The sequence below is a fragment of the Strix aluco genome, chromosome 4 (genome assembly GCF_031877795.1).
Source record: "Strix aluco isolate bStrAlu1 chromosome 4, bStrAlu1.hap1, whole genome shotgun sequence".
Classification (NCBI taxonomy): domain Eukaryota; kingdom Metazoa; phylum Chordata; class Aves; order Strigiformes; family Strigidae; genus Strix; species Strix aluco.
Genome location: NC_133934.1, coordinates 7394656 through 7410543, shown reverse-complemented (window position 1 = coordinate 7410543; position 15888 = coordinate 7394656). Strand labels below are relative to the sequence as shown.

At 44.0% G+C, this 15888-nt stretch overlaps 1 protein-coding gene across 6 annotated transcripts in view; it reads right to left on the bottom strand.

Annotated features, from left to right (window-relative positions):
* Nucleotides 1-2612: 2612 nt before the first annotated feature.
* Nucleotides 2613-15888, bottom strand: part of FGFRL1 (fibroblast growth factor receptor like 1) — a 179173-nt gene continuing 165897 nt past the window's right edge. For all 6 annotated transcript variants that reach the window (XM_074821886.1, XM_074821885.1, XM_074821888.1 and 3 more), the window contains 3 exons: nucleotides 11726-12010; nucleotides 7405-7758; nucleotides 2613-4465 (listed from right to left, as the gene is read on the bottom strand). In XM_074821886.1, the coding sequence (XP_074677987.1) occupies nucleotides 4056-4465; nucleotides 7405-7758; nucleotides 11726-12010 (1049 nt within the window). In that variant the 3' untranslated portion in view covers nucleotides 2613-4055. The remainder of the gene's footprint in view (nucleotides 4466-7404; nucleotides 7759-11725; nucleotides 12011-15888) is intronic.

Sequence of the window (15888 nt, the reverse complement as noted above, 5' to 3'; positions counted from 1 at the left end):
ATACATGCAAGGCACAATCAAGCCCTAAACATTAATGGCATGCAGTAGTGCATGGGACAGAGTGACTCTTAAGAGCACTTACAGATACCCTGTGGAGGCAAAATAATTCCTCAAAAATGCAAAACCCACCCAGGCACAGCAAGCCAGTGAAAAGGGCCAGACAATATATACAGCCCCTCTCAAATAGGGCATATGGTAATATTCTCCTAGGGGGAAATTTCACACCAATTTGGGTGCCCAAGAGAAGATTCTCAAGAGGGAATTGATACCCAAGGCAGGAATGAAAACCCCACGCTTTCTGCAAATCAAGACCTTTATAGCATCTCACATGGCACATCCCAACCCTGAGCTGTTTTCTCAGCACTGTAGTTGAGAGCTGCAGCTGCACTTGGCTGTTGCATCGTCCACACTGGGTGGTTTACTGCAACGTTTGCCTTTGGAGATCTACCAGCATCACTAGAGATTTGTGTCTAAAAGCAGGAGCTTTAAAGGGCAAGAAGAAGCCACTCTTGCTTGAGCCATCTGGCAATATGTAAAGTTTTTGACTGCATGATACAACACTACGGACCTGGATCACAAAGGGGAGAAGGCACCGGTAGAGAGCGTTACACTCAGAGTGGAAGATTGTGCTGTATGGGAAATGCAGAATTGCTTCTTTTAATCCACTAACCCTCTCTCTGAGCATCAGTGTTATAGCTGCCATTAGGAAAAGTGCCACAAGACAGTCTCTTAGGGTTTGCTTAGAGCTGATGCATACAAACCCAGTGTCCACCTCCACCTTTGAAGCTGGTATCAGTACTGCTAACACAGCATGTGTAGAAGCGTCCTCTTGCTGCAGCAGTGGCACAGAGAGCAGGGAAGGGCCACAGGCTTACAGATGAATTAATTCTGCCCTCTGTCATGCCCCTACTGCTGCTGAAATGTGTGGTAGCTTGGGATGTACTACAGTGCAGAGTGCAGGCATGAGATATGAGATGTAGCCCTTAGTATCTCTCACAGAAACATCCACTTACTGCCTTCTCAAAGTAAAGGTGATGCACTTAGTGTATAAAGGCTTTTTAGTTTTTTTTAATGAAATGACTCAATAGACTACAGGCATTAAGAACTCCTGCCTAAATCATGCCTTGTATCCGAACAGAGCCCTCAGTGCCCACATTTAAGTCTTCCTGAAGCTGAGAGGATGCATACAGAGATACTCATGATCTGAATTTAGCTTTTATGGACTTCATAAATTTGTGTTAACGAAGTGTAACTGGACCCTCCCGCTGGAAAAAAAAAAAAAAATCAGCAATGGGTTGGTTTATTATAACCTTTACAGGAAGACCATCATGAAAGATGGTCTTCCTGTAGAGGTTATAACATGGATTTCCTACTACAGCATACAGGAAAGCAGCAGAGTGTGCTATGCAGTGCTGTATTGCAACAGTGCCAGTTGGTAACTCAACACAAGTAGAAAGGTTTCCCTCTTCTATTTCCTCCTCCTCCTTCCCCTTCTCCCTTTGCCAGGGTTATCAGATGGCTCCAGCCAGCACTGGCACAGTGGGCAGGGATGAAGCCAATGATCCAGGTGGCTAAGGCAAAAAAGGGGCTTTTTGGAGCAGTATGTGTTGATGAAGGAAAGTGGGAGCTTACGTGTTTCACTGAATCGGGGCCCCATCTCACAGCGCTATGGCTGAGCAAACAGGTAACTGTTTGGTTTCCTGGTGATTCAAACAAGCCAGCAGAAAAATCACTGCAGGTCAACCCAGAGCAAATACCTTCAGAAACCTTCAGAGAAAAGCACTGTTTTGTTTCAGGTTAAATGAAGTGTTTAACTTTTAAATGGAGCAGCTGGTTTCTTGAAGATCTCTTTCGTGGAACAGACTTGAGAAGGAAGTAATTTCAAACTTAAAAATTGGCATGTTTCAAGTTGTCAGATTTTTTTACCAGCAAACTTTAAGAGAAACTCAAGTGAACAGCAAACAGCTGCAGCATTGCTAAACCTGCCTTCTCTAATGAAAATTTTGGCCACCAAAGGGTTGGGTGCCTCTCAGTGGCATGCAGCAGAAGGAAGGTGTGAGCCCTGCCGGAGGGGAGCAGCTCCCCGCATGCTCTTACTGCACTCAACTCACCCTCCGCTGACTCCTTCAGCCGCTGCATTTACAAATGAAGTGTTTCACCTACATTTCATATTTTCCTGTCCCAAGCACCCTGAGGCCGAAGTTCATTTTACAGGCTCACAAATTATTATGTTTTGATTTACAAAATTTTCTTTTAAAAAGAAAATCCACTGCAGGTTTGTGCTTAAAAAGCAAATGTATCTCCTTCCCACCCACCCACCTCCCCACCCCCAAAATGCATAGTGAAACAGATTCCCCTGTGAGCAGGGAACTCTGCTACTGAAGATGATAAGGGGTCCATGAGAAGTGATCTGACCACTGGAGATCCTCACAGCCAGAATATAAACAGTGGAAAAGGTCAGTTTGTGATGGAAAGGATGGCACCAGCGGTACCTGAGATGATGTTAGGAGATTACATGATGCTAGCATAAAAAGGCATAGAGATAGATGACCTCCACCTTAGGAGAAATACAGTTGGTCACATCCTACATTGAGTGTATTCTGAGCATGGTATCTATAGAACCTGAAAAAAAAATCTTTATTTTCTTTGATCAAAAATAGGTATAGAAATGCCTGTTTCAAGGAAAATATCATACATTTTTTTCTTAACAAAATAAATTAAATATACATGACTTCTGTTTAAACTCTATATAGAATTACAAAGGTTTTATATTTGCAATTGGATTAATTTCCAGTCCATACAGGTATTTAATATGGTCCTTATTTATTTTCTCTTCTTTCTGTTTTTATTGTTTGAACTGTAATGAAGTTGTATCATTTCCGAAATGTTATCTGAGGGGAGGGGACAACCACACACAACCTAGGTGAATTATTTCTCAAATGCATTTTTTCCTACAAGACTATTAATTCATTCTCTTCATTTCTTACTCTTTTTTCTAATGCTTTCATGTATTTTGCATTGGTGTAGAAAATCCAGTAGCTTGTCACTGTGAGCCATTAGAGAAGGACAGCGTGTTTTGCTTTCTTCACCATCAGCAGTTCAATTATTATTATTATTATTAATTATTATTATTTCTTAAATATAAATATAAAGGTGGTCTGTACAATGTTCCTCTTTCCTTCTTTCATTTTCCTGGCAATGACACTGAGTCCTAGGACTGGGGGATTGGAGCACTTGTGGTTTGATCTGCAGAACACCCCACGCGACACATGATGCCTTCAACTTCCCAAAATCGAACCAACCAGCTCAGTTTGCATTTCAGATAAAATGACCGTGACTGAGAAGCTTTCGGCATTTCACGTTGTGAATAGAAATTAGTTTTCCAGACCTTCTTGTGTTTGTTTTTTTGGGTTTTTTTTTTTTTTTCCCCTGGAAGCAGTGAATTGGTTATGTCTCCTGGTGCTTTGGCACTAAACCTCAGGTACTTTAGAGCTCGAGTCACTCAGAGCGGGACAGGTCTGGAGGCTTCCCACCAAAACAAGTGATGTGTAGCAGGCACAGGAACAGCAGTGCTCATCCAGAAAAGCACCACAGCCACCTCTTGGTCTTGCTCGTTTTTAGCAACACAAGGAAGGAGGTGGTGGTTCACATCCCTGTGGTCTGTCTCACTTGTTGCCACCTTGATTAAAAAATCCGGGAAGGCTCCGCTGTTGGAGATGGCTGCCTTTCTGCTGAGATTTGGAGTTCCTTCATTATTCCTCGGCTACATCCTGATTGCAATAATTAAAAAAAAAAATCTCTTTTCTCTCTCTGTCTTTCTCTATTATATATATATTTATATAGATAGATATAGATATATACACATATATATATATACACACATACACACACGCATATACAATTATATATATATATGTATATATATATTTAAAATTATATATATAATCTTTTCTGTCTGCTTTGCCTATTGCTGGCAGTGTGAGCTGACTTGGAGCAGTCTCTTCTGAGGTACCACGAGGAAAAGCCCAAACGAGCTACTGTACACGGCTACCCTCTTAGCACTGGTACTGAATGTGCTGGTGCTGATGGACTTTGCCTTCCACGTGTGAGTGGGTGTGGGTGTGGATGTCTGTGTAAATCTTTGGGTACATTTTGGATGCCATGGCCGGGGCGAGTGCAGGCCCTTGGGAGAGTAAATGCTGCTGCTGAGCGACATATTCCTCATAGTTTATGGAGGAGATGCAGTCTTTGTCGGGGACTTGGGAGACACAGATCCTGTCCCGGGGCTGCGGCCGGTGCACGGGGGCAGCAGCTGGAGGGGAGCAGGGTTTCTTTTTTGTCTGGCAAAGCCACAAGAGGATCGTCCCAAAGATGAAGACAGCTCCGGCAGGGATGCCGATGATCACGGGCCAGGGCAGGCTGCTGGCCGAGGAAGGGGGCACAGGTGCACTCGGAGGCTTGGGATCTGGACATTACAGCAGGAAAGAGACAGAAAGAGTTAATTAAATGCAGGCAAAGTGGATTCAAAACAGATGTCACACTTGGGCTGGCTTTTGTACAGGCTGTCTGGCAACCCTGCCAGACCAAGTAACAAGGGAGAAATCAAGCCAGCACATGATGTTTGGTAACTGCTTTGCTTTTCAGTGCTCCTGGAAGGAGAAGCAACTCATTTTCTCTGGTTTAGGGGTCGGGAGGGGAGTCTTTCGGGGATTTTTTAACTTTCTTATCCAAGCTTTAATGGATGCAGTAGGGCCAACGCGAGAGAGTTTCCTAACACCCTCACTCTGCGATGGAGTCGGCTTCACTGCCCAGATTGGAGGACACAACACGGGACGTGTCAGTAATACCTTCATGTCAGCAGCCCAGGAGGCACGATCAAGTTATGCAGAGCCAAGGCACATTGCCCGCTCGCTTCTGCCAGGTGTAGTTGTGTCTGTGTGGGCTTCAGACACTCTTTAGTATTCCTGTCTAGCCATACTGGAGCTACTCAGCAGTGCTTCGCCATGACAGGCAGCATGAATGTGGTGGTTTTTTGGAGGGGTTGTCTTGAGTTGCTTGTGTGGCTGGGAGAAAGGCTGAAGGATGGGAAAAACATAGGTGAGCTGGTGTCCTCTCCTTGGTGCCCAAGCCATGGAGAACTGAAAGTTCACATTAATGTGAGTGTTCAACTGCCTAGGCCAACTGGGCTCTATCTCCACCAGCCTCTTTGGAGATCCTGCTGGCTTTCCAGGGGCAGCAAATTCAGCTACCAGAGGAGATAAGATGCTTCAGACAGCATCTTTCACACCTACCTCCCCTTCCCCTCTCTGCTGTTGGCTGCCTGTACATCCCTGGGTCGCCACTCTGGTTTCTCAGCCTGATCTCTTGATTTATAGACCCAAAAGGAGCCCTGGGGTAGGATCCTAGCTATCAAAATCCCCATCTAGATAGCTACCAGCTGGGATCTCCAAAGCCCTGAAAAATACCTAGGCACAGAATTCAGCTTGCAGGGAGACACTCAACAAACTTTCAAAACCACAGGGTATCCAAATTGCCCAGTACATTATACTCAAACATATATCACTTAACTTTCAGGCCAAACTTCTTTAAGATGCTAATGTTTTTTTCTCTCCTTGACAAATAATCCTAGAGCTAGTTTGAAATATTAAATATATACCATGTGGTCTCTTTGAAGTCAGAAGGACCTATACTGTTGACCTCAATAGACAAAAATTTGATTCACTGACACTGGAAATTACAGAATAATTTAGGCTGGAAGGGGAGTCTGGAGGTAATCTGGTCCAGCCTCCTGCTCAAAGCAAGATAAGATCAGAGAACTGACCCATCAGCTAACCACGAAAACAACAGTCTTCATGTTGGTTGGCAGAAGTCCTCTGCTGGGCTGAAACAAAAATGTTTTGATATTCATCCATGCTGTTCTTCAGAGCTGTCTATGTCAAATCTGGTAGATTTACAAGCAAAATGGTGTTTTTCTAACTCATGGCCTTGCAACCACATCTTTGCCTCTGAGGGCAAGCTGGGTTCTCCTTCTCTGTCACTGCCAATAACTACAGGCCTGCAGGCTCTGGTTCTGGTATGAGGCCTCATTATAGTCCCATTTAAACCAATGGAAAGTCTCCCACTGATTTTAGCAGGAGCTGGATCAGACTCTCATAGTTCAGAAGCTCCCAGAGGCTTTGAGTTATATACCACCCACGCAGCCTTTTCCTTGGGATTGACAGGCTTTCTAGTTGGAGTTTAGCCCTAAATCTAAATGATGCAGAAGAAGACACCATTCTCTTACTTGGCAACCCGCTGTCAGTATCTAAATTCAAGCTAGTGACTTGATGGCTGCTGAGACGCAGAGCTTTGGTGATCAGTGAGCAGAAGAAGCCATGCTGCCTTAGTTACAGCACTCATGAGCATTTACCCCACTACCTACACAGAAAACCAGTCCTAACAGCCTGGGAGAGTTAACGATATCTCTCCCTCACCGGTGTCTTGACTAGAGACACTCCATTAGACCTGACAGCTAAAATGATCTGATGTTGGCTGCAGCTCCTGCACTCTCTTAGCTGTGTTGGCCTTGTGATGGTAAAGGGAAGAAAAAAGCAGTAAGATTGATTTTTGTTATAAAACTGGTGGATCTTAAGCTAGATTCACACGCCAAGATGAGGCAGAAAGAAATGCCCTTTTCAATAAAAAGTAGTTCTCAGGGCAGAACTGCACAGTCAGGATGCAAAGGAAAAAATGAGAAAGCAAGGATAGTGTGCCTCAAACACACTCGATACAGCCTCAGTTGGACGTGGTCACCACCTCTGAGGCCTGAGGAGAGAAGGAAGCAGCTGTGAGTTTGGTACAAGGGTCCCCAGGGGATCACTGGGTAAGAATTTAACTAATCAATCATTCTCTCATTCACACTCATTCTTTTCCTTTCCTTGTGGCCAGGACAGTTCTTATTCTTCTCTCATTTTATGGGCCTGTATCATTGTTTCCTTATACCAGTAAAAGCAATATAAATAAGAGCAAGAGAAAGAAGAAATGTAAGGGAATGGGGCTGCAAACTATGCTGCTGTTCAGTTCCCCTCTCACGTTCTGCACCCTATCAGTGAAGTGATGTAGTGCCTGCAACTGCAGTATCCTTTCCCAGATCCTCTTCCCTACAGGAGCAGGTGATTCATTTTATTTCACCTTGCTGGAATCATTATTCTCCATGAAGGGAGAAAAGGAAACATCATCAAGGGGATTTCAGCAGGGGCTGATTTAAATCAGGGTTGATTTAGTCCCTCATTCATTCTTATCAGAACTGGGGTAGTCTAAATCAGCACAGAGGTCCATGGAGCCCAACGGGCATCAGTAGTTGTATTAATAAATAGCATGATGCAGACTATTGGTTCAGATAGGGGAAAAAAAGGCATAACTCACCTGGCAGGACTGTGAGAAAAGCACTGCGAAAGCTGTAGCCCATGGTGTTTGCCCCTAGGCAAATGTACATCCCTGCATCCTCTTCCTTGGCTCGAGTAATCATCAGTTTGTTCAGGTAGGAACCATCAGGACGGGACCAGACCTCCCCCGTGGGCAGCACAACAAACTTCTGTCCCCCAACATCGATGGTTGAGTTGTACTTGCTCTCTGTGCCGTACTCCACCCTTTTCAGCCACTGGATGACGGGTTTGACGTCGCTGCGGACTTTGCACTGGAAGGACGTGGTCCCACCGTAGTCTACTGTCGTGTTGACGGGATGTGTCCCTGTCAGGATGGGCTTGGACCTCGTCCTCTCTGCACAAAAACACAGGGAGCTCCATGGAAAAAGGTGTTTGCCAATCTCATTAACTTGTGATTGCAGAAACATAGGAAAAAGGCGTAGGAGGGATGAAGAATAATTGTCTAGTCCAACTCCCTGCCCCAAGGCAGGCTGAGATTTCTGCAAAACTCTCCTGATATAAATTTGCCCAGCCTCTGACAAAGCCTCCAATGGTAGATGCTCTCCAGACTCTCCAGACAACTCCTCCATTGTCTCATGCTTAGCAAGTCTTTTCTCGTGCTCAACCTGAATCTTCCTGTTTCTAACAAGGAAGTTACTTACTCTATCTCCATCAGACCTGGAGAAAAGATTTTTCTCCCTCTTAGGTCTTATATTTTGGAACATTTTCTTCAGCCCTCTCTTCCATACATGGAACAACCCTCCTAACTGCTAAGCAAACAGGGTCCTAAGAATCTCATATAGAATTTTTTTCTGTCTTTGCTGTCTTTCTGATCTCTCTGGTCATTTGTGAAGCATTTATATTTGGGTACCCAGTTTTTGGTGGTATTGCTTGACACCACACAAGTCAGACCTGGCCTTTCTGCTCCTTGGCAAGTATTATAAATCCAGTCTGGATTACTGAATTTCCCTATTCCCTTGCTGTATGCTGCAGGTATGAGATGACAAAAGGGGTCAGTCATTATACCTTGTACTCCCACTTATCCCCAAGTCTCAGGGACCCTATCCCTGAATAACGGGATCTTAATGATGTATCTTGACCTACAGGGTCAGAGGCTGCAGTGATCTTTCTTGAGTCTTGACTAGAGGAAGATAAGTGGCCTGACACTAGCCAAAAAGGCCAAAACCCATTTCAGGATTAAATTTGGACAATAATACAGGTCTGAACACACATGAAGTGGATTATTTCACTGTAAATGTTCACTTGATATTGACCCTGATGATGTCTTTCTAATGTTTATAAATATCTGAAGGGAGTGTGTAAAGAAGATGAAGCCAGACTTTCTTCAGTGGTGCCCACTGACAGGACCAGAGGCAATGGGCACAAACTGAAACAGGAGGAGCCTTCTAAACATCAGGAAACACATTTTTACTCTGAGAGTGATCAAGCAGTGGCACAGGTTGCCCAGAAAGCTTAGGTCATCCCCATCCTTGGTGATATTCAAAAGCTGTCCGGACGTGGCCCTGAGCAACTGGATCTAGGTGACCCTGCTTGAGCCTGTGGGGTTGGACCAGATGATCTCCTGAGGTCCCTTTCAACCTCAGCCATTCTGTGATCCTGTGATGCTGTGTGTCTTACCACCATGTCTGGTAGGGTGCAATTTACAGGTGAGTATGACAGAACCTTACGCATTCTCAGGCACAACCTCATTTTTTCATCAGATCATTTACAAGTACATATCTGTTGAGAACCACTGTGGCTACCACCAGTTTGGGGAAAGTGAGGGGTGGGGTAAGACATGTTCCTTCTGCTTTTGGTCTCCCTAAATGTTCCCTAAGGACAGACAAAATTGGATGGGAAAAGGCCTCTTCTTTCACAGACTAATGGCAGGCTATGGATATTGGCTCATCTTTTGTCTGGAAGTCCTTCAGGAGATATCTGTCATCTTTGTTGCTGGGCCTGTTAGCTGCCTATGGGGATCAAACTCTACTGGAAGCCATCCCATGCCATGTCATCCACTGCTGGGGGAGCTGAGACCACAGGCACTACAATGAGGAAGATCTTCACTTCATCCTCACCTCCTTGCTTTTTCTTCAGTCTAATTGTTCCCATACTCACTATGGAACAAATTTTTGTGGAGGAAAAGCTCAGAAGGCTTTTGGTTTTCTAGTCAATAACAAAATATTTCCTTTCTCACAATTATTTTTGCCTCAAGTCTCAGCTGATAAAGGAAACAAGATGGTAGGAAAGGAAATCAAACACAAGAAGTTCACAAGACCATCCTTTCCAGCATGATCATAAGCCTTAGGTTATGTCAACACCGCATAAAGTCAAAGGAAAAATGTATCCCTCATTCTGAGGAATGTTTGGACTTTTTCAGTGCTAGCATCAGAGAAATCAGTCACGGTTTCCAGACAAGGAGGTACTGCAAACCTCTATCCTAGGCACAGAGAGAAATTATGGTATCACAGTGGGTGGTAACTGCTGGCAATCATCAACTGCTTTTGACAGCAAACACTGTTGGATTGAGCATGTAACAAAACAGCTCCCACCAGCACTGGCTTTGGGGTGAGAGGAAGGAACAATGGACCCTCTTTCAAAAACTCGGGATATTTTCAATAATGAGGGCTCTAAAGATGTGCTTGGGAAACAAAAATACCACAGTGGTCTCTATAGGCTTTGCCTTGGGACTACAAGCAGAAATCACAGCTGGGGAGACTGAGACTCAGATAAGCAGGACTTAGGAGTGGAGGTTCAGGGGGAAAAAAAAAAAGGAGGAAATTGAATAAAACCTGTAATGCTCCACAGAATGATGTTAAAAATAGAAAGATGTCTGAAAACTGCTTAATGCCCTTATCTCCTTGACTCTGGTTCCAGCTTTGGTTACTGTTTTCACTCCTAGCCAGCAAAAGCTAATGAAAACAAAGGTTACATACATCTTTAAGTTGATAAAAACCAAGATAAACAGGGACACAGAAAGGGGTTTGTTTCTGGTGCTGTCTGGTTTTGATGAAGTGAAAATGCCACAGCTGCCATTAGGATGGGGCTTGATTCATTTCCCTGTCTCTGCTCCTGGTTTTAGTGTAAACACATGTTTTTACTGTCTCCACACAGCTGCATCTTTATCAATCCCAGATGTCCGGCAGGTTTGTGCCTTCGGAGCCCAACAGAGCTCCCCACATGTGCTTTTAATTCCTGTGATTCTAGAAAAAGGACTTATCAGAGAACAGATTTTTACCTTTAAGAACAATCTTTCACACTGGGATAAACTTTCTCATGCTAAAATGTATGCACAGACAGACAAACAACATGCTTTCCATGTGGCTGGAAATAGCCCTCCATGCCCCTGCTCCTCATTAACGAAGGCTATTCAATCTGCCTTCCACTCAGCTCATCTTCACTTTCTTGGGTTGGCTGCTCTATAATCATTTCCATGACAACTTATGATGATGTCATAGACAATGCACAACGAATTAAGAATAAGAGCTCTTCTCTGGTAGACTTAGATAGGATTTGAGTATAATTATCTTCAGTAATAATAGGGGAAACAGAAGATTAGAGACCAAGAATCAGAATAGCTAGATAGTAAGAAGAGCAATTTACTCTACCCCACCACAATGTAGGGTAATCCCTCACAGCTCATCTTCTAAGGGTTGAATCTTGAAAGCTATGTAGACATCTAAAGATACAGAGAGGACCCCAGTGGGATTTTAATATTTTTTTAGTATTTCATTTGTACCCACCTGAACCTTCAGATGGCCAAATGTTTTTTTAAAATCTGGTCCTAAAGCCTTGTCTGGTTAAATCACTCTAGTCATAAGATTTCTGCTAATTCCCTTGGGAGACTTCTCTAATGAAGTGGGCTTCCTATTACAGCTATATAGACTAAATTTTCAATTCATTGCTTTGACCTTATTACCACTCTAATATAGTAACCTGGGCCATCCTAAATATTTCCACCCCTCTTCTATGGTACATGAAAGGGCTTTCTCAGCTAGTTCTCAGTCTGTCCTTGAATTGAGTCTGTTGGTAGTGTAAGACTGAACTTTTACCATGCAGGTGCCCTTAGAGATGACTGTTTCCCAAGTATGCCTCCTCATTCCAGCTACTAAATTGTATTGTTACTACCCTGTCTTGCCCAGGTGTTAGGTTTATTCTAGAGTTTTGGTAATGTTTTCTCTGTCTCTGATGATGTTTTTAACACCTCCACATTTCTGTGTCCAGCTATCAGCACTGCACACTTGCCATCATGGTCCCCTTACTCAGCCAGCCCCTTTCTCAAAGCTCCCTCCTTGCCTTTCCACCCCAGAGACTGCACTTACGGATTACTTCAACTTTGTATGTTGCATTGATTTCTCCAACTTTGTTAAATACTCGGCAGGTGTATTTCCCACTATCCTCTGGCTTCAGGTTCTTCAAGTTCAGCGTCCACTTCTTCTTCTTGTTCTCCCCAATCTCCTGGGGCGTGAGGGGCTTATTGTCCTTCAGCCACGTGATGTCAGGCCGTGGGTTCCCGCTGGCCACACACTTCAGGCGGATGGAGCTGCCAACAGGACGGGCAATCACTCTGCGTCTCATCTTGGCGGGCTGCGTGAACCTGGGCCGGGCTGCAAAAGGCATGAAAAATTGACTGTGTTGAGCAAAGGGCATGCAAAGAAGGATACTGCTGTCAAGTGTCATGGTCAGATTTGATTGAGAGGCACTCAGCAGTCCCATACATACCAGTGTATCACTCTCTCTCATATGAGCTCAAACTGAATTCCTTAGAAAGGAGACACCATACAGCCTGATGCATTTGAATCTCTACTGGTCTGCTGTGGCCACTGTATTAGCCTTCTGCATAGCAAAACCCTGGAATTTTTCAGTGTCTGTAAGGCAACTGCGTCAGACCATCTCGCAAAATAATACCAAAATCACGCTATTGTAGCTGAAGGCAAAATGTGGCCCCATAAATACATTATAATTGTTACCATATTCCATGCCACGGATGCAAGCCCTTAGCCAAGACCAAAGGAAAAACTTCAGATTCCTATCAGGCTGACTATTTTTTCAATCTTTTGCTGGTCACTTGAAGCTTCATTTTCTGAAGATGTTTTGCCCCTTAGTTCTCATTGGCTTTAATGGGACTTAAAAAGAGTCAACATCTTTTCAATATGTAGGAAAGCCTCAGAAGTGTCAGACTTTCACACATTGATCTGAACTTAAATGTATGCAATTCATTCAACATTAAATTATGAAGCATTCACATTGAAATGCCCAAAGAAGCAAACAAACAAATGGAAAGCCTCAATAAAAAACCCTTGAGCTTGTTATTAGAAGATACCCCACCCCAGTCCATCCCAAAAATGGAGAAGCTGAAGCAATAGCTGCTGGTGGACAGAATCATGGGTTAAGATAGTCACCTTGTATTAGCAAGGAAATCACCAATATTTCTAACAGCAATGACAAGAACACTAGAGAAATACAAGGTCCCCACCTGACAAAATCTGAAATTTATACCCTCAGCTGCACCTAGCTTTAATTCAGATTATGCCAAAATTCCAGAGGGAAAAGAGGTGGCACCTTTACACCCTAGTAGCTTTACTGGCATTGCAGAGAGTTTTCTTGTACAGTCATGAGTTAGTCTAACTAATCAATAGGAAGAGAAAGAACTTTGCAAAAACTTTTACAACAGTTGAAATAATAGAACATGATCTGTTGCAAGGCAACAGCTTGTCTAATAGTATACTGTAATTCAAAGAATACAAAAGAAATTACAAATTCCTCACAGTTACTTTAATTATGCAATGCCTGTCCAGAGGCACTTCTAACTGCAGTCTCCTGCTGAGCTTAACACCACTTCTGACTCCCACTTGGCACTCTCCCCCTACATCCAAAATAATCCTGCCAAATTCACCTGCCTTTTTTTATTTTGGCAGAGTCAGTTTCTCCTTCGAGTCCGTTCAGCATTTCCACAACAGGTTTCTCCCTCTGTTTTTGAACCCTATTTCTTGCTTACCGTGATCTTACTCTTCAGCCCAAAAGGGCAGTCACCATACATTTTTGCACTCCCTTGGTAAACCCTTCCCTGACCCTTTTCTTGGAAAATAAGAGAACTAGATAGAGTGACCTGCTCTGTGGCACACTGGGTTGAATTATGCCCATCAGCCACTGGCCTTCACCAATGGAAACTAGAAAGCCACAATCTCAGTAGCATATAATACACCAAAGCAAGCTGAAAATGTTGTGCTTCAGGTATCAGGGAAATTAGCTACAGGATGGCACAGTGGCAGTCTCTACTAGAGAGCCAGCTCTGCTGCTCAAGGCTGAGGACCAGAAGCTCTGGGATGTGCTTTATAGCAGAATTTTGGTGGATGGAGGAGGCTGGTCTGCAGTTTCCTCTCTCCAGGCCCTGGGGATCACCAGCCATTGCTCTATGAGGTCTGTGAATGTATCCCTTAGTCCTCCCCTCCCTGCAGCCTTGCCCAACATCCCTCCCTCTCGGAAGAAGACACCCTTTGGCATACCCCCCTCTTCAGAGTCCTTTTCTGCAGGGGAAACCATCTGCCCCCACAGCCTTCTCTTGCCCCCCTTGGCTGTCATTTTGGGTCCCAGCCATTTCATGTTATTTCAAACTCTTGCTCAGAAATGCTTTACTCTCCATACAGAGGCTTTCATGTGTAATCTAATGAACTGGAGCAACTCCGGCACTAAAAGCCTTTGCCATGACAGCTGAGCAGCAAGTGTGACATACTAACCCACTCCACAGGTCATAGTGTGTAAATTGCTGGGTATTCCTTTGGGGGTCTGTTGCAAGAGGAGGCCCCCTCCCAGCAAAAACAATCACCCTCCCAGACAGACAATTAACCCTGTCAGAGCTGCACGTTGTGAGCAATGACATGTTGAAGTTTAAATCTGAGCCGATTGAAACGTGCTGATAAGGGCTGTCATTGTGGAAATTGAGTAACTGTCTGCAAGGTGCATGAGAGGTTAAGAACCAGCCACGAAATGGGTCTAAACAGTTATCCTCTAATATGGCAGGAATTTACTCTGAGATGAGGAACTGCAGGTCCAGGTAAGAGTAGATCCTCACCAGATGGGATTCCTGGGCTGGGACTAACATATCAAAGAGCAGGTTGGAGACAGGACAGTCACACTGCCCATACAGAGCGAAGAGTCAAGTGAGTGACTAAGCTCTCACCTGCCCTCACCTCTTCCCTGCTTCCACAGTAATAGTTCAGAACTGTCTTTCCTCCCAAAAAAAGCAGGCTTATAATATTTCTGGTTTTCCTCCCACTGTGACTTCCATGAATCTGTCTGGAGTTTTGCATTCACTCCTTGTACATTGTTGCCAAGATGCATACCAAACTACAGGTAAAGCTAAACTTCTTTGGCTCTTTCTGTCTTTCTTTTTTCTTCTGTTTAAAGAAGGTTAAGTGATTATGTGGTCTCAAAAGCTACTCCAGGCTGTGTGCAATATGCTGAAACCAGATCCCATTTACACAGTCCTGAATGTTTCCTTGACAAAAGCCTGAATTGGACAAGTTTAGAAAAGCCAGTTAACAAAAAAGGAGAAAGAGAGACACACATGCACATAAGAGAGAGAGAAAAAGAGACCCAGCAAATACAAAGGAGAAAGAGGGAGAAGCAGCAGTGTGAGAGGCAGAAAAAGTCTCTTTTGAGCCGATGCTAGTAAATGTCTGTCCCCAAATCTGTACCATTTACAAAAGTATTGCTTGTTGGAGTGCCAGTGAAGGCCATTACAAAGTGCCTCTGTTATTTACACTTCACATGCTTATTCTCCTCCACATCACTTGGTGTTTGCTTCATAAACACGAACCGCACATTTGTACAGTATAAATTATGCCACACACAAGAGCAAGCGAAAACACAAGTGGATGGGGACAAAGAGACAGTGTTGTGTATGGGTTCCTTGCTGAAATGCTGTTTACCATGATTTATTCAAGCTAATGAAAATTAAATGAAACAGAAGGCTGTTGGCACAAAGACATGGGAAGGAGTTCAGCAGTCTCCTCTCCCTGTGGGACACCTCGAGGTGCATGGATTTGTCCCACAGGCTCCTATGAGACTTTGCTCATACAAACTGAGATGGTTAGCTAAAACACGTAGTCTGCTGTGATCTGCCACAATTGCCTCCACATAGTGACAGTCAGTACCACTTCAAGCTTTCATGATACTTATACAAAAAAGTGTCATGATATGACTAAGTACTGAAATACTTTCAAGTCTTTTGGATAAGAGCTCAGTCAGTTGTGTGAAGACGTGGATGAGGGTATCCATCTTTCCTCACATCAGCTCCCTGCTCTTGATAGGGGTAGGACTTCTCCCCAGCAATACCACTGCATGATGGTAGCCAGAAAGCAAAGTGGAGCATTTTCTAAATCATTCTTCTCCTCTCCCACTTCTCTAAGGCCCAGGACTCTGCAAACACAAATTTCTTCTTCACCCATTATCCTCCAGAGACCTGCATACACACACTGACCCT